The sequence below is a fragment of the Nycticebus coucang genome, chromosome 4 (genome assembly GCF_027406575.1).
Source record: "Nycticebus coucang isolate mNycCou1 chromosome 4, mNycCou1.pri, whole genome shotgun sequence".
NCBI classification, from domain to species: Eukaryota; Metazoa; Chordata; class Mammalia; order Primates; family Lorisidae; genus Nycticebus; species Nycticebus coucang.
The window spans coordinates 97,175,584-97,195,125 of NC_069783.1; the positions used below are offsets into that span (position 1 = coordinate 97,175,584).

Sequence of the window (19,542 nt, forward strand, 5' to 3'; positions counted from 1 at the left end):
TATGGGGGGGATTATCTTTCTTTGCAGGTGTCTTTGTCCTGACTCAGGTCATTAACTGGTTCCGGACCATTCCCCTGACCTTTAAGGATCAGTTCATCATTGCCTACGGAGGACTCCGAGGCGCCATCTGCTTCGCACTTGTGTTCCTGCTTCCCGCTGCCGTGTTCCCTCGGAAGAAGCTCTTCATTACAGCTGCCATTGTTGTCATATTCTTTACTGTTTTCATTCTGGTGAGTAGAGTTCTTTCTCCTAGAAAAGTCTCTCTCTGTACCAGAAGGAAACAAGATCTTTCAGTCTGCGGTAATGAAATCTATTTACAGGATGCAAAGTGGCAACGGTTTATTGAAGCTTTGGTAGTTATATTATTAGGGAAAATATTTCCTGTCTAGGTTCATGTCCCATGATTGTCCAGGGGCCTAAGAGAGTCTACTGTGGTCGTGTGGTCTGCACAGAGGAATTATTATTTAAGGAAGCTCAGCTAAGTGATCTAACCTTACTACCAGAAAATTGTGAACGATGGTTGCTAATCCTCGTCATTTGTCTTGCTCTCTGACCTAGTAAGTGTACTTGTTGAATGCTAGTCATGTGCGATGACCTTCCAGCCACTATTTGACCTGAGTTGACTGCTTAGCAGCGACTCCCGCTGAAACAAAGGAATGGGTAAACACGAGCTTAATGCTGGGAGACAAAGTGGGCTGGACCTGTGTCCAAATCTTCACCTTGAAGTTCATCAATCTTTTTAAGTTAATATGCCAGCCCTCAGAAGATTATATTTGCTGACACTAATTTATTGAGTGTTTATTGGACTCCTGCTATGTGTGAGGCAGTGCTCCAGGAGCCTTAAGATCCATAAGTGAACAGAGCATAAGAAGATCCCTGTCCCTGAAGAGCTCACCTCACGGGGACTGGAGGGGCAGGCACCAGGAAGAAACACTGTGAACAAGTAAATTATAGAGCATGTTTGAAGGTGAAAGAAACTGCACAAAGGGGAAAGTAGTGTGTGTGTGTGTGGGGGGGGGGCTAGGGAGCGGTTACAATTCTGAACAGAGTGGACATGGAGAAAAGTGACAAGTGAGCACTGCAGGAGGTAAGGCATTAGCTAAGCCCAGGAACCTTCCAGGCATGTGGCTGAATGACAAGTGTGTCCTGAAGGCAGTGTGCTCTTGGCCAGTGTGGCGGAAGGAGAATGGGTCAAGGGGAACTGGAGCCCTAGGTCATGCAAGGCCAGAATGCAGGCCAGCGGAAGGTTTCGTGTAGCTGCGTGATGTGTTCTGACTTACCCTGTAAGAGGATCCTGCTGGCCGCTGTGTTGAGAATAGACTGTTGGAGGAAAGGCAGAAGCTGGGGACTCAGTGCAGAGGCCACTCCGTCATGGGGCAGGACCAGGCTGGTGGCAGTGGAGTTGGTGAGAAGTAGCAAGACCAGAGAATATATTCTGGAGCTGGGACCTACAGGAGTCCCCAGTGGGTTAGATGTGGGTGTATAGAATGAGGAGTCACAGATGACCTCAGGGGTTTGGGTCTGAGCAGCTGGAAGGATGGACCTGTCCTCAAGGGAGAAGTGGAAGTCTGTGCAGGGAGGAGGTAGGAGGGGGAGACGGGCAGTGCAGTTGTGGGGTGCTGGGTAAGAGGTGTCTGTTTGCCTCCAGTGGGGATGTGGGATAGGCAGATGCTGGGAGTCTGGAATTTAGGGAAGAAATCAGTCATCAGCAGACAGATGGCAGGAGAAGCCACAAAACTGGATGTGATTGTCAAGGGAATTAAAATACATACTGAGGAGACCGACAAGGAGGACCAAGCACTGAGCCCTGGGGCAGCCTAGCTTTAAGATACTAGGAAGAAGAGGGATGCTGACATGGAGACTGAGATCAAGGGATCAGTGAGGAAGGAGGAAAACCAGGAGATGTGTGTCTTCTAAAAAACTTTCATATTTATTTAATAGTCACAGAATGCTTTCTAGGTGCCTGACTCAGATCTAAGCACCTTGCATGTTAATTCATTTAACCCTCATAACAATTCCATGGTACGTAATTCTTAGCGGAGCCACTGCTTTTGATCCCTATTTGTGGAGGGAGGTGAGGCACTGAAACTGAGGTCACATGATTGTACTGTGTTGACACAACTAGTAAAAGGTAGAGCTTTTTTGTACCTTTTGGTAGTGAAAACCTGTTTGTTCTTAACCCTAAATTAGGTGCCTGGCAGAGAGCCTGGTGGGTAGTGAGTGCTCAATATTGTAACGCACCATGATTCTCCTTCCTTCTACTCAGCTATCCAGATGTTAGTTCATCCTTTACTCATCCACGCCTCCCACAAGGGGCAACGGTTTGTCTGGGATCCTGGAGAAGGATACCTTGTGGGAGGCCCTTTGCTAAGTTAAGGTGACTGTTTTTGTTATTGCTTTTGTGAGTGACACCTTTCTAAGGCTGGTTCTCTGCAGTGGTCACTGAAACAGCAGACAAGGTGACCATAGGACGGGGGCCTAGTGGTTGATGATACTGTAAGTAAAAATGCAGAGTTCCTGTTCTGGAGGATAGAAAACATTGCCATCATATGTAGGTCAAGTTAGCAAAGGTCTTTCTATGAAGGTGATGTTTAATCTGACATATGGAGGACATGGAGTCAGCTAGGATTTGAGTAAAATCCATTCCAGACAGAAGGGAGCACTGACGCAGAAGTCCTAACATGGGAAGCTCCCAGAGCAGAAGTAAGGAACTAGGTGGGTAAGGAGAGAATGGAAATACAGACAGAGGAAGCCACCCATTGCTGTGCTTTGATGACTTAAAGAGCCTGGTTTTATCAGTAATTGGAGGGTGATGAGAAGGATTTTCAAAGCAGTGACATGTCTTCAAAAGATCTCTTTGACTTCTGGGTGAGAGAATGGGTTATCGGAGACAGAAATAGAAGCAGCAAGACTGATTCGGGTGTTCCCATAGTAGCATGGGCCACAGATGATGGCGATTTAGCCCTGGGTGGTAACAGCAGAGATGGAAAAAAGTAGATGCAGTCCTGTTTTGGGGAGGACAGTTCAGCAAGACCCAGGGTGGATACAGGGGTGCAGAGTCCAGCATGACTCCAAGGACAGCTTGTGAGGCTTATGTTGTGCAGAAAGTCAGGGACTCGTGACAGGTGGGGTGGTGGGGAAGCTGGAAGTCAGGAAGTTCCACCTGTTCTCTGACAGGGAGGGAGAGAGGTAAAGGTGGGTGAAGGTCCTGAGGGAAGAGGGGAAGGACCATAAGGGAAGAGGTGAGCCATGGCGGCTACATCTGTACCGTGAACACAGCAAGCCAACCCTCCAGTGGGGGAGAGATTTGGGGATGAGAGCCCAGACACTACATGTGTAGTGATGGCAGTCTTTCCTCTGATTAGGGTTAAGGATAGTCTGGCCAGGTTCACTTTGATGCCCATGGGGATGACATCGCTGCAGCTGCGCCCTGCTGATGCCTTCCTTTTCCTGCTCTCTGCCCCGCCCTTCCATGTACACAGCGTGGGACTGATGTGCATACCTACTGCCTGGTTCCCTGACTCTGCCCACTTGCTCTTCCTCCCATTCTCCTACCTGCCACTGGCTCTTGAGACCATGATCACACACATGCACACATACACGAATACATGCACACTCACTTCAGAAAGGATATCTTTTCCAGACTACATCAGTAATTAAGGAATATAGTGGGAAAAAAACCTGAATACTTACTAGGCTACAAATATAGTGGGAATAACTAATTCTAAATCCATGCATGAAGTTTTTCCTTGTAAGTATTTTTTACAAACGACAGCTTTTATGCTGATAGATCTGTTACTAAACTTTACATATACTTTTCTTCCCTATGTCAATATTTCCTACATAAGCTCTTCCAACATGATAATCTTGAGTTAGCCCTACTTTCAAAACTAGAATCTCATGATATGTTATTTGATACCATAACTTATAATGAAAATTTTAACATTTCTTGGATCAGGTTGCTATTTTGAGAAAGTTGTTTTTTTTTGTGAAATATATGTTATCAAAATAAATTCTTGGTTATGGAATATTGAGTGAAAAATAATTCTTATTTCTTGGATGTTTGAGTTCGTTTTCTTTCCATTAAGATTGGTTATGTTATTTATATAAAATATAAATTTTATTGTGTATTGGACTTACATTCTAAATTAGAGAGAGCAGCGGTAATATAAGGCAAAGACTTTAGAGTGAGGCTATTCTGGGCTGATGTTCTGGGCACACGTCTTGAAACCTCTGTAGGTCTCAGTTTACTTGGTTTTAAAACCTTGGCAATGGTATCCCTTTCTCAGGCAGTGCAGGGAAATAGATATATAAAGTAAAATCCTGAGGCATATTTTTAACCTCATTATTGTCAATGATTTAATAGAAAACATTAAGAAAATGGTGACGAAAGAAGAATTTAAATTCTTTCAGTATACTTTGCGGGGAGAGGAGAGAGGAAAAGTGGTCCAAGTATAATAATTGCTATTTAGTTAGTCCCTGTAATTCTATGGCAGAGGCTGAGAATCCTGTAAAACCATTCAGTGGTCACCTAGAAGTCCATCAGTTGGCTAGGTTGACTGGATTCGAGATGGCTTTATCTTTTGGGTTCAGTTGCACATTAATGATGGAATTTATTGTGAATTACTGTGCAGAAGTTGGAAGTATATGAGATTTTCTGTACTTGCAAGCTAACAAGTTATTATTTTATGGATGCTGGCAGAAGACTCCTGTGCCAGAAACAGAGGACATTCTTGCCCCTGGTAAAAGCAAAAGGCAGAGCTTTGTGTAAGTTTTCTACACCATCTCATCTTGTGGGAGTGACACCAAGGGTCTGCACATGGTGTGGACTGCATTACAGGAGGGACAGACTGAGCTTGGAGATCTGTTACTTCATCTCTGAAGATTCCTCATTGCCTGCAGGCCTGAGAAATGGCCCAGGTAGTTAAGGCCTTACATTGTTGGCACCCTCTGCAAGAACATGTGTGATACTCAGGGCCCGTGGTGGGGCGACCTTTCCCAACAGTTAAATAAACCAATAATTTAGCCTCTCAAACTGGAGGGATGTTGCTCACTATTTTATAGACATTGTGAGGACCCTCAAATATGCTTTCATTTATCAAATAAATGGTCATATGTTTTGTCTGTCTATCTATGTAGCTTAATAACGGCACCATCTTACCATTACTAGGCAGAATTCCATAGAACACAGAATAATTTATTCTTGACCTACTGCTAAATGAACAAGATGATTAGAATTTTTCAAGATAGAAAAATGTAGGTGAGTAGGATGTGAAAGAAAGAATAGTAAAGGAGATTTCTAAGTGTTTTGCAACCAGCTTTCAAGGTGAAAGTAACTGGGTGACCTTTAACTTAGTGGAGGGTATGAAGGAAGTATTGAGTTTGAAGGGTGGGAAATGAAGTGTACGGTTTTGAATGTGCACATTTTGGACATACACACTTGCCTGTTACATGTCCAAGTAGAGATATGGAATGGGCAACCGTATATACATCTGAATCTAGAATTTGGAGAAGTGAGAGTAGAAGATATAAATTTGAGATTCATCAGTATATAGATGACTTTTAAGGCCTGAGTCTGGGAGAAATTATCCAGAGAGTGAGTATAGACAGAATATAGAAAAGAAGGCATCTAAGGACTGAGCTCTGGAACATACCAATATTTAGAAATGAAATATTGAGGAAGCAGCCCTGGAAACTGACAAGGGTGAATAGTAAAGGAGCAGTCAAGAGAAGAGTATTCAGGAAGAAGCATGTCCTAGTGGTTGTGACAAATGCAGCTGCAAGGTCAGGAGAGGCTTACTTGGAGAACAGAGCCTTGGGCATAGCCACACGGTGATGAGTGGCCCCCTCATGAGGGCATGTTGGTCGGGGGGAGGATGGAACTCTGATTGATAGGAGAGAAATTGGGGAGAGAAGATACAGGCAATTCCTTGAGGTCAGGTAGAGAAGAGATTGGTGGCCAGGCAAGCACACCTACTGTACCAAAGGTCAGCTTTTGTTTCTGGTTTTTAAAGATGGGAGCCATAGCAGATGGGGGAACGCTCATGGTACAGAAGAGTGGGGGACTGGTGGTATAGGACAGAGAAAGCCATGGGTCAGCCGTGATGCTCAACCAGGGTGCGCAAAAACTTTTAGAGATTCATTCATTTATTTAGGAAAGAAGTTCAAAACACAGCAAGTATGTTCTTATTTTTACTCCTTTTTTCGATCAACGTAATTTAAGTGTGCCGTGGAGGTTTAATTAGAGATTCAAGTGTGCCATGAGATTAAAAGGTTGAAAACACGGGTTTAGGGGTAGAAACAAGCATAGAGGGAGTCATCACTGTGCAGTCTGGGGAGCGGTGAAAGACGGACGAAGACCAGGACATCTCCCGGGACACTGTTAGGGCTGTCATTCCACTTACCCCATTCTGAGATGAACATTAGCCAGTTTACCATCTCTGTGATTGAGTGTGTAATGTGAGTGAGGCCTTGAGCAACATAGCAATGACAGTGATTTTTTTTTTTAATAAATGCAAACGGTTCCTTCATGTTTTTTTCTGGAAATTGCCTGCTAAAACAGCAAGGAAGTTAGGAAGTTTCTCTCTCCTCTTTTCTTTTTTCTTTGCAAATGTTAATTCCAAAAACAAAAGAACTCATTGCCTTGCAAAGGAACAGACCAAGAAAATGCTCCTTGTAATCCCAGAGTAGTTGGTTATTTTTTACCCTCTTCATGTTAATGGAAGCAGTGGGAGCAGAGTGGGAGGAAAGCAGAGATGGAACAAGGTGGAAGACAAATCACAGGTCCCTGTTTTCCTTCCTGGACCTGCTGTTAAATGATGCCTTTAGTCAGGCCTGACACTCAGGCATTCTGTTTATGGTGCCACATGGATGGATGGACATTTAAGTTGTGCTTTGCAAATATGATTTTCTGTAGTTTGATAGAAAACTAAGGATTTTGTTTTTTTAATCCCACATGTATAGAAAGCTTTATCAGGTTGCTCTGTAGGTAACCTAAATTAGAAATTTCCAATGTGGTAAAATAAGATCCCTTCTCCAAAAGTGATCTACCTCCTTCCTTCCCTCTCTTTCTTTTTTTGTCTTCCTTCTTCTTTCTTTTTTCTTCTTATTTATTTTCCCTTTTCTTCCTCTTCCTCTTCCCTTCCTCCTTTCTTTCTCTCTGTAAGAGAGACTCCTCGGATACAACATCCAGGTTGAAGAGTTTAATATGGTAAATGCTGCACCAATACCATGAGTTCTGTCCCCCAAATAATTGATTGGCAAAGGAAAGAAAGGAGGAAGAGAGAGGAAGGGAGGAAGGGAGGGAGGGAGGAAGCCTTTATTAAATAGCTGTTGAGTACTGCATGACCACTGTAAATAATTCAAAGAGAAAAGAGCCAACTATTAAAATAAACTTATTAAAAACATACATTTTTATAAGTTTTAATTATTTTAAACATGAGCGTGTTGTACTTTTAGAAACTTGAGTTGATCTTGGTGGTAGGCTGTACTTGCTTCCTGGAGTGGATGACTTATGATTTATGTAGTAGTGCATTCATTTCTAGATTATCTGTCAGGAGGAAGGAGTCAACATGGGCATGGTGACAGGCCCTGTGTCCTGTTTTTTCTTATGTCCCATATTTACAAACACTGCTCATTTATTATTTACCAAATGCATGCTGATAGGAAAAAAGCATGTTAAACAGCAATCTTTAGAACATAGTATATAGTTTTAAAAGTTGCATTGCTTTTGTTGACTTTTCCTTGAGCCATTCTTAAACTAGTAGTTTCATAGAATCTGGAGCTCGGTGAAAATGTCCCATCTCTGAAAACCACATATCTACACCCATTTTCATTTACATGAGCTAGAAATTAAAGAACATGTGTTGATTGGAAAACTGTTACTACCTTCTATGTTATTTCAAAGTGATAGACTGAAATACAAATAGAACACAAGATGTATGTTTTATCCAAATTTGGCCCAAATCAGTTTGCATGTCAGAAAGTTTAAATGAAAGGTAAGCCAGAAAATGTCAGAGCTGTTGGACTGATAGGTGTATGTGTGTGTGTGTGAAAACATTCTTAAAGACTTCCTGATATGGGGAAAAGTGAGATGAAAATCAAATGCATGGCAGGAAACATAATTACATCCATCCACATATCCACTCCCTTCTCCCAAAAAACCCAGCAGCCCTCCCATGTATTAACTCTTGCCAGGAAGTAGTGGCCATCAACCCAGTGACGAAGACACATGGGACTCTTCCCTCGCCCTTCACACGCATCCCTCCTCACCTGCCCTGCTTTGGTGCTGGTATTCTGTACTTTGAAGCATCTTAGCTGATAGTTTGTACCTATAAATTCTCCCCTCACTCTTCTTTTTCTAAAATATTCTGGTTAGATTTAGTCTCCTGGGTTAATTTAAAATTAGCCTGTCAAGTGCTGTTAAAAATCTTTTGGGATATTTTACTGGAATTGTATCGTATATACATGTTAGTTGAGAGAAAATTATCATTAATAATGTTGTTATCCCATGTAGGAATAGAAGGTGTCTTTTAAAAACTCAGATATTTTTATGTTCTTTAGTTAAGTTTTATAATTCTCTCTGTAAAGGTTTTATGCATTTATGATATATATAGAGAGAGAATATGTAGTATATATAGTAAACTAATATTCATATGTAACATGTTAGTGTGTATATGTGTGTGTGTATATATATATATACTCTCTTTATATTTTTTTATTGCCATTGTGTAGGTCTTTATTCTGTTACATTTTTAAATTAATTTTTTTTTGAGACAGTCTCACTATGTCATGGTAGAGTACTGTGGCGTCACAGCTCACAGCAACCTCCAGCTTTTGGGCTTAAGCAATTCTCTTGTCTCAGCCTCCCAAGTAGCTGGGACTACAGGCACCCACCACAACACCCAGCTATTTTTATTTTATTTTTTTCACTTTGGCAGGGGCTGGACTTGAACCTGGCACCCTCAGCATATGGGGCTGGCACCCTACTCCCTGAGCCACAGGAGCTGCCCACTGGCTATTTTTTTATTGTAGTTGTCATTGCTGTTTGGCAGTCTTGGGCTGGATTTGAACCCGCCAGGTCTGGGGTATGTGGCTGATGCCCTAACCACTACAGGTTCTGAGCCTTTAAATTACTTTATGAATAAAGTAATTATTTGTTTCTTTCATGTTACTTACTTTACTAAACTTGTTATTTTTAAATGGAAAAAGATTATCTTAGAGGACAAAGAAACCCCAGATCATCCATAAGCAACAAAAATTTTGTCCCTTTACTTTCAGTATTTATACCTCTACTTTTCCTTTGTCTATTCATATTTATTTGACCAGGACAGACAGAACTGTGCCAAATAAAAGATAGAGAGCATCCTTTTGTTGTTCCAGGGTCTAATGGAAATTCCTTTCATGTTTCATTATTAAATAGATGTGCACTGGAGATTTCTGGTAGATATTTGTTAACACATTAAGATTTTTTTTCCCTTCATCTTTTACTGAATAGCTTACAATACCCTGCATTTCCCAAATGCACCCATGAAGAGGCCCAAACTGACTCTGAGCCCTTCTTCGTGCTGATGCTTTGCTGGAATCTGCTCCCAGCATCTTGGGAGACCACTATCCAGGTCTGCTGTGCAGGAAGCTGGCCTTGACCTGCTTCCTGTGTCCATGCCTGTCACTCCTCTTCTGCTCCACTTTGTAACTGTTTCTGGATATATCTGACTTCTTACAAGACTACAAAGTCCTAGAGCTGAGGTCCTTAACCATTCATCTGTGTATCCCAAAGGCCCAAGGCCCTGGCATGTATGTAACAGAAACTCAGTTAAAATAGTTTTTGGTAAGTGAATGAATGAAGGAATAATTGACAAGTTTTCTATGGATGATACAATAAGTAGGTGATTTCTCTGAACTTAGTAATGCTTCATTATTTCTTCGAATTACTTTCTCAATTTCTTTCATTTGTTCTCATTGTTTTGTGTTGAGACATGGACCTTTGAAAACATGCCAGCTATTAGAAAAGAAGAAAAAATTAACAAGAGGTGACATTTACCATGCTGAATCTTGGGGGCAGAATATCTTTTGTTGTCGATTATCAAAGCATAGGAGAAGGGAAGTTATTTTAATTTTGTTTTATAAGAGAATTAACTCATTTTTTTTCCTGTCTAGGGAATAACCATCCGCCCACTGGTGGAGTTTCTCGATGTAAAGAGGTCTAATAAGAAACAGCAAGCAGTCAGTGAAGAGATCCACTGTAGGGTAGGTATTAATAGAGCGTAACAATTTAAATGATGAAAGCAAAAAATATTTGAATCAATGAAGCAGCTTGATGCCAAGTTGTACATTTCCTGAAGAAAGGGGAGTGGCAGAGGAAGGAGGGAGGCCTGGGGAAGGTGCCGGGAGAGGAGTGTAAAACTGACACAGCCCCTGGGTCGGGTCATGTCTCCAAGTTAGTTTGCTAAACTTGTGCATGAACAGAGGGATAAGAATCTCCTCCTTTGATTTCCTTCAACATGAAAATGTTCCCACTGGCGAATTCTTGCTATATTTCTATATTTTTCAAAATTCTAAACAAACTATTAAGATGAGGAAAATAATATAAAAATGGCCTAATACTATTATGACAAACATTCCTTAATTTGTTTGATGATGAATCGTGTTATTGCTTTTAGTAAAACTAACAATCCAAAAACAAACAAACAAACAAAAAAAAAAAAACTAGTAGGGCCTTCAGGATTTAGGCACAATATAAATACAGTGAAAATTAATGATTTCATGTGAGAACTAATCAATTGGCCTTTTTCTGTTTCAGTTTTTTGATCATGTGAAGACTGGGATTGAAGATGTTTGTGGACATTGGGGTCACAACTTTTGGAGAGACAAGTAAGAAGGTCTTATGCCATTCTGGAAGCAGGGCGTACTGACTTGTCTTATTTTTCAGAGTTGCAAATCTTTCCTTTGTTGGGCCATAATATGTCCTTTAAGATAAGGTTCAACTGTAACAGAAAGGTTTAGCAAGCTGGGAGTTTGTTTCTCTCTTCAGTGAGTAGCCAGAGGTAGGAGGTTTAGATTTAACCGATGAACTGCGCTCCACAAGAACCCCCACACCCAGGGCCCACTCCATTTCTTCTTGGACCACGTGGCTGCATGGAGAAAGAAAGATAATGAAGATATGAAGGATACATTCTAGCTACCTTCTAACTAAAGCTATCAGAAGCTGCCATAATATTCTTCCACTTCGACCGGATAGGCCAGGACTCAATCATGTGGCCATTCCTCACAATATAGGAGGCCAAGGAATGCAGTCTATTTGGTTAAAAACTGGGCATCCCATTACCATCCCTTTTGGCACCTGTGGTGGGCACTGCATCAGAGATTTAGAGCACATGAGGATGTAAAAAGACTCCAGAAATAAATATGTATTTATGAAGGCTGAAATTATTGGAAAGAGTCCATACATTCATTTAAGAGCACACACATGCACACACAGAGTTTACCTTTCTGTTAAAAAGATTGTGGTGTCTAAATATAATCAAAACCTATCTTCAAGGATCTTATAGTTGAAGTGGAAAAGGTAGACGAGGCAGGAAGAACTAGAGAGAAACAGAGTTGTGGGGTCAAGAGGTCCAGATTAATTCTGACAGCAGAGGGAGGAGCAGCAGGGTGCAGGCGCCAGCTGGCAGCAGCCGTGGGGACTGACCACGTGCGTCTCTTCCTGGCTGCACCTTTGGCACCTTCTACGACGTCCACTTTAATCAGCCACGTTGGGAGTGTTTATCCCACAGACCTGACAAATGCTACAAACCAGGGCTTTTGTGTTCCTAGAGCAATTGGTTAAACATTTATCAGCGCTTCACTGGCTGGGCAAGGCTTTGGAAGGAGGCAGCTTTTAAGCTGCTCCCTGAACGCAGAAGAACACATTCTACCCTATACTTGGCGTATCCCTCTTGACTTTTCCCCCCAACTTGCTAGCAGATTATTTTTCCCTTCTGCTGCTAATTTATAGGAAATTGAACAACCTACCAATTTACGTAAGTTAACATAAGAGAATTTTTCAGTGCTTCCTGTTTGCTTCTCCATAGTATATGCTCATAGAATATTGGGCTGCATAAGCCATAGACTCAGGCCTTTGAAATTCTGCAACATAATAGAGACAGGAAAGCAGTCAGATAGCGAACAGACTGTGCTGTGTGTGTGTGAGAGAGAGAGAGAGAATGGGAAGTATCATTAAGTAATACTAGTATACAATGAGTTACTCAGACTTGAGTGTGTAGAACAACTTTTACAATGTAGAAACAGCCTCTGGGACTTAGCCTTACTTCATACTAAAGGAAAAATATTTTATGTGTATAGAGAGACTGCCACATGGGAGCACAAGGTAATCAAATTGAGAAAGGCTGGGCGTGGTGGCTCAGGCCTATAATCTCAGTACTTCGTGAGGCTGAGATAGGAAGATCATTTGAGGCCAGGAGTGTGAAACCAAACTGGGCAACATAGCAAGACCCTGTCTCTGAAAAACAAATTAAAAAAAAACAATCAGTATGGTGCACACCTTTAGTCCTAGCTGTCCAGGAGGCTGAGCTAGAAGGTCACTTGAGCCCAGGAGATAGTGGTTATAGTGAACTATGATTGCATTACTGCATTTCAGCTGGATGACACAGCAAGACCCTGTCTCTAAAAAATAATAAATTAATTAATTAAATTAAGCTAAGTAAATCTCCATTATAAAATTTTTTTTTAAATGGCTATTTCTTTTGGGAAGTGTTCACTTTTCTGCAGATAAGTGGTAGACCAGGAATTCTATGAGAGTCTTTCTTAAGACCCTCTACCCTGGGACCTTCCTAACATAGATGGGTCCTTGTCTGAGCAAAGTCTGTGAGATGGATCTTGGTGTCCCCCCCATTGTTGTCGTAGCAATGCCTGCCTTCTCTTTTTCAACCCAGCCTCTTTTCTCCCCTTCTTTAGCATTCCCTCAGTACCTCCCTGAAGTGATATGCAAGAAGTGTAACCCAGAGCAGCTTATTCCCTTCCAAAAGTGAGGATTAGGCTCAAGATCTACCACTTCCCTGTCTCCCAAATGGGGCAAATAGATGTGAGTTGGCTTGTCATCAGGTCACCTGGAGTTCAGGTACTCTCATATGGAGGAAAAGGCAGACACTGGGGTCACATGGGCTTGGTGTGGATGGTGAAGGATTGTCAGTGAAGGTCTGGCTGCATCCCAGACACTCTCTGGGTCCATGAATCTGCTCCAGGCAAGCTTGTAATGGCTGCTAGGATAATTGGGCTGTAAGTGCTCAAGGTGGCAGAACCAGCTGTGGGTCATGTCTGAAAAGTGGTGTTATATGTCTAACTATCTTCCCTGTGGTAGATATGCCTTATTTAATAGTTTCATAAGCACTGATGTATTTCCATGCAAAAATTTTGCCAGGTAAATTTCATATAGTCATCTGGATTGTCACAGGCACTGTGTTTGTAGGTGGAGCAGGGGAGTGGGTGTGGGGGGACTTGGGTGCCGACACAGGCCATTGGTAAAATCAGTTCTGCTCAGATCACATCTAATTGTTGATGCATCTAAAAATGGCGTTACAAAAGAAGTGATTGCTTTAGGCATATTGGATGTCTTTCCCTTTCTGTAAAATCCTTAGGCTATGGATTTCCAGTGGTCCTGCCAGAGAATTCTTGAGGCATTTGATCCTTCGAGAATGAAATGAAAGGGCAATACAGTAGGAGCATTTCTCAGACAAAAGCCGTCTCATAATAGTGAAAGTGGACACCTATGTGTAGCTTGGCAGAGAAATGAAAGGCGTGGACACAAAACAAAGGGAGAAAAGGCACATTCCCTATGCAAAATAGTGCCTGCCATTGTCCTTAGTGTTTGTTCGTCCTTTTACTTATCTCTAGCGAAAAGGAAAAACAATAGTACGACTAATAAAAGAAGTTTAAAAAGATGTTGTGTTGCTGTCAAGAGTTCTAGCGCAATAGGCCTAACATGAAATTCAAAATAAAGGTAGAGAAAAGTAGACTCAGTCTTTAGTAGCCAGTCACTAGGAAAGCATATTCAGGATGGCTCTTCTGTGATTATTCAGAGCCCTCCAGTGTGTAGAACAAAGGACCTGTACCAAGAATGTGGGTTAACATCGACTCTTTTCATGGCCACAGGTGTGCCTGTAAACCTCTTTGGTGATCACTGTGGTACATTTCTTTCTTTCTCAATAAATGTTTATTGCATATTGTTTCACTTATATATTGACATAATAATATTGTGCAACAAAGCACCCCCAAAACTCAGGCGCTCAGAACAGCAGTCATTTATTAGGCAGGTGCATGAGTCAAGAGGCTGGGAGCCCGCTGCTCTGGATTGGGCGTGGCTGATCTGGGCTGACCTGGCTCGTGCTTCAGTGGGTTGGTTGGCTGTCAGCTGAATCCAGCCGGCCTTATCTGGCATGGCTGGGGTGAGTTGACTCTGTTTCACGGGACATTCACTTTTGTCCTGGGACTAAGGGGCCACTCTATGGATATCTCCCTTGTGGTGATTGTGGAGGCACAAGATGTAAGCCAAGGTTAAGCCTCTTCTTCCATCACTGTGTCTTCTGATAGCCATTTGACCAATGCAAGTGACATTGTTGAGCCCAGTGGCAAGGAGCAGGGAAGGACAGGTCACCCAGGCCATGGTGAAAGGACATTGCCAAGTAATATGTCACAGGGCGTGGATACTTGGAGGAATTGAGATCAAAGGATCCATTCTGCCACACGTGCTTTCAGTGTACCAGGCATTGTTCTAAGCACTGGTGATGCAGGAAGAAACCTTTGGCCCTAAAGATGTCATGTTCTAATGTAGGAGACGGAAAGTAAGATAAATGAATAAGTTATATGTCGTGCTAGGAAGTGATAATTGCTATGGAGAAAAATATGTCTTGGAAATGAGATAGGGAGTGCTCGGGAAGATAGTGGCATGCAATTCTAAAAGGATAAATAGGAAAGGTTATTTGAGAAAATAACTTGTCAAGGAAATACTGAACAGAAGTGCATGACTCCTCCTTTCAAAGAATGCCAAGGAAAGACGTACAGGGAGGTATCTAGGGGGAGGATATTCCTAGGAGAAGGAAGAATGGTAACAAGACAGGAAGTGAGGCTGCACCCCTGGAAGAGGAGCACAGTCCTCAGGGGTGCAGACTCAGCCTGTGTAGGGCAGCATAGGCCACCGTACTCAAGGGAGATGCAGAACACGCATATTAGTAGACTTACATTTTACCAGGAGTGCTTAGCTTCTGTGTTGAGAATAGACTTCAGGAGCACAATGGTGGAAGCAGGGCCACCAGGTAGGTGCCCAGTATGAGAATCCAGTGAGAGAGTCTGACATCTCAGCCCAGGGTGATAGCCTGAGAAGTGGTGATAAATAGCTGGATTTTATATATATTTTGGGGTTTTTTGTTTATAAGATTTTTTAAATTAAATCATAACTGTGTACATTAATGTATTTATGGGGTACAATGTGCTGATTTTATATACAATTTGGAATTCTTACATCAAACTGGTTAACATAATCTTCACCTCCCTTATTTCTTTGTTGTGATAAGACATTTATACTCTGCTTTATTATTAATAGTTTTGACATGTACCCTTCCATTGTGTACATTAGGTGAGGTCTCACCAAATACCCTCCCTCCTCCCGGCTTCCCTCGCCCCCTCCATTCTCTCTCCTCTTCCCTCCCTCTTTCTGGACTATAGTTGTGTTTTATCATTCATATAAAAGTGTAGGTGATTATATATTGGTTTCATAATACTTTTGGCCATAAAGATACTTTTTCTTCCATTCTTGAGATACTTGAGATACCTGGATAGAGCTGGAGCATATTCTTCTCAATAAAGTATGTCATGATTTTCTATGTATTTTGATGGTGGAACCAACAGAAATTGCTGTTGGAGCATGTATGGAGTGCTAGACTGTAGATGTACCATGACAAAGTGCCCTAGATGGAGTGGCTTAGACACTAGGAGTGGGTCGCCTCACAGTTCTACAGGCTAGAATTCAGAGAGCAAGGTATGTCAGTGTGATTGTTTCCTTCTGAGGGTCCAAGAGAAAGATCTGTTCTACTGTAGCCATCTTCTCCCCGTCTCTTCTCATCATTTTCCCTCTCTCTGGGTGTGTCTGACTTCTTATTTCCTCTCCTTACAAGGACAAGAGTCATTGTGGATTGGGACCCTCCACAATGGCCCCTTAGGATTAGGGTCATCCTAATTACCTCATCTTAATCACTCTGCAAAGACCATATCTCCACATATGGTCACACTCTGACGTATTAGGAAGGAGGACATTAACAGATGAATTTTAGGAGGGAAATATTTCATCCCCTAATGTAGAACATGAGAAGAATCAAGAATGACACCCAGGATTTTGAGCTGGTGCACTCATCATTAGCCAAGACGGGAAGGGCTCTGGGAGAAGGTCAGTTCAGTTTGAACAAGTCAAGTATTAGATTAGATGTTGGGTGGGCAGCCACACACTCATGTGTGAGTGTTGGAAGAGAGGTTGGAGAGGGAGACACAAGTTTGGGAGTTATTGGCAGAGATGCTACTGAAAACCAAGCATGAGCCGGGGCAAGACAGCCAGGGAAGTGTGCGGAGGTAGCGAAGAGGAGCTGCTAGGACTGAGCCCCAGGGTACTCCTACAGGAAGAGGGAAGAAAGAAAGAAGAGAACTGACAAGGCAGGCTGACGATAGAACCAGGAAGAACCTCAGGGGAGGATGGGGTCCTGGGAGCCAAATGGAGACAGTGTTTTAAGCAGGTGAGGGCAGGATAGGTTGGAGCTAGTAACTAAATGACCTCTGGATTTAAGATGTGGGGTTCACTGATGACCTCAGCGAGAGTAGCTTCAGTGGAGTATAGGAAGCAATGTTGTGAATATACAAGAGAGCATCAAGAGGAGAGGAACTGGACACTGCAAGTAGTGACAACACCTCTGAGTAATTTTGCCAAAAGGGAAACTAGATAAACAGTAAAAGAAGAAATACAGAGGGTGCCAAAAAAATGGATACACATTTTCAAAATGGACCAACTGTTTTAAAACTTTAGCACTCGACATATACTGATAACGTTTGTCATCTTGTATATTGTATCTTGTATTTGTTGTGATTGTAGAAATTGAACATGACTTAAGTAAAACCATTTTAATAGTTTTTTTTCCTTTCTTAAAATGTGTATACATATTTTGGCACCCTCTGTATAAATGTATTTTAATCTATAATTACTGATATACAGAAATGGACCAGAATGTATTACATATGCATATGTGTGTGCATATATATACATATATGTGGCATGTATAGTTCATATACACAGGTATGAACGTATAAAATATATATAATGGTCAGACTAGCTAAATACTGCTACTAAGTTATTTTCCTGGGAGTAGTGGAAATGATTTCATTGGTAAAAAGAAAAAAAAAAAACTTTTTTAAAAGTCAGTGCAATACCAATTTATTGAAAGTTTGGCATTCTTTATTTACAGGTTTAAGAAGTTTGATGATAAATACCTGCGAAAACTTTTAATTCGGGAAAACCAACCCAAGTCAAGCATTGTATCATTATATAAAAAGCTTGAAATAAAACATGCCATTGAGATGGCAGAGACTGGAATGATAAGTACTGTTCCTTCTTTTGCATCTTTAAAGTAAGTACTCTTTTGCACTAATACTAAATTTACTAATACTAAAAGATAGTATTAGTAAATATGCATTGATAGTTTTTTGGGACCAGTGATAATAATAAAATTTTGACTTATGACCTAGAGAGTTGCCTTAAGGTTTTATTTTATTTTTTTGAGATTTGGAGGGGTGTCTGTGTTGCTCAGGCATGTCTTGAACTCCTGGGTTCACACAATTCTCCTGCCTCAGCCTCCCAAGTAGGTGGGACTACAGGTGCCTACCACTGTGTCCAGCTTAAGATGCCTTATGATCTCACAGCAGAATAAAATTCTAGTTAAAACTTGAAAGCCTAGAAATGTGCATATTATGTTACGTTATGTCACGTTACGTTACATTATGTTTTATGTTATTTTAGAATTGACTAATCAGAAAATACTCTGTCATGTTTAGGATGATTATGCCTTTATTATATTTTCTTTGGGAAATTTGATGCTTATTGTAAGTAGATTGCAGTCCCCTTAGCAAGCAGTGTGAAATGGAATATTATAAGGTGTGTTGAATGTACCGTAAATATGCGTGTAATCATATACCTGTTTCCTCATAGATTATTCACAGAATCATAGCTGAAGCCTTGGGAAGAACAGTGGTGATCATCTAGTGCAGTGGTTCTCAGCCCAGACTGCCCATTAGAAACACCTTGAAAGCATTTAAATAATACAGATACCTAGGCCCCATTTGAGACCAATTAAATCAGAAACGCTGGTGTTGAGGCCCAGGCATAGGTATATTTAAAAGTTCTTGAGATGTTTTTAACATGCAGTTAGGATTGAGATCCACTGATCTAGTCTGTCTTCCTAATTTTAGAAACAAGGAAATGAAGACCCAGAATGGTGAAATGACTTACCCAGTGTTTTACAACAGGTCAGGAGCAGAACCATCAGTACTATAACACTCGGTTAGCATGTGGGTTATTTTTATCATGTAAGCATCACTCCTTCTCCATCACAAAAGTGAGAGAAAGTACAGGTTCCCACTGATTCTGTCTTCCACCAGTGAGCTTGACGCTCATCTAAACTCAGTGTCACCCAATTAAAGTGTTACCTACAGGAAGGTTGAAGCGAGAGGGAGGGAACTAACTGCACATTGTACCCAACCATAGAAACTGTGAGTTTTTTTTTACTAGGACTCTAAGTGTCCTGTGAAAATTATGGATGCAGAATGAAAAGAGTATGATGAGGATGGCTTAGAAGTACAGGCTGTGTTTTGATATTTCTGCAAAAACAGCAGTGGGCTGAGCAGTAGCATGGCTGACCTATAGTTCCAGCTCTGTATGGAAGTTGCTGTGCCACCTGGGCTGGTCCGTCCATATCTCTCTCTCTGTGCTTGAGGTTCTTCACCTAGAAAATGGGGCTAGACGTGATCTTTAAGTTTCCCTCTAGCTTTAAAGTGTTATAGTCTTTCTTATGCTATTCTGTTTACAGTTGCAAAAGATATAACTCAATTATCGAGTTACTCAAAGGGGAGCCACTGAGTTTGTGATCTCCAAGGAGGAAAACATCAATTTTACTCTATTTACCATTCATTTGGAAGCTGGTAGTAAGCAGAGTAAATGCAAAGGTTTCGGGTTAGGGACATAGGCGATGAAGATGCCTACCTGCAAAATTGGATGGATGGGTGCCATACTGATCATTCAATTTCTGAAATGCTTTTTCTACAGCAGTGTTTTTCAACCTTTTTTTTTTAATCTCACAGCACACTTTATCTCACACCAAACTTCTGTAGCACACTTAATTTTTTATGTTGATCAAAAAAAAACGTAAAAAAAAAAAGAATATACTTTGCTTTGACCTTCCTTTGAAAATAATTTAATTAATGCTCTTTAAAAATTTTTGCTGTGCACGTAAGATC

The 19,542-nt window shown here is 41.4% G+C and overlaps 1 protein-coding gene across 1 annotated transcript in view; it reads left to right on the forward strand.

Annotated features, from left to right (window-relative positions):
- Positions 1 to 19,542, forward strand: part of SLC9A2 (solute carrier family 9 member A2) — a 109,932-nt gene that overhangs the window by 72,135 nt on the left and 18,255 nt on the right. Inside the window, exons 5-8 of the mRNA XM_053589892.1 lie at positions 28 to 230; positions 10,159 to 10,248; positions 10,802 to 10,872; positions 17,499 to 17,660. Coding sequence (XP_053445867.1) covers positions 28 to 230; positions 10,159 to 10,248; positions 10,802 to 10,872; positions 17,499 to 17,660 — 526 coding nt within the window. The remainder of the gene's footprint in view (positions 1 to 27; positions 231 to 10,158; positions 10,249 to 10,801; positions 10,873 to 17,498; positions 17,661 to 19,542) is intronic.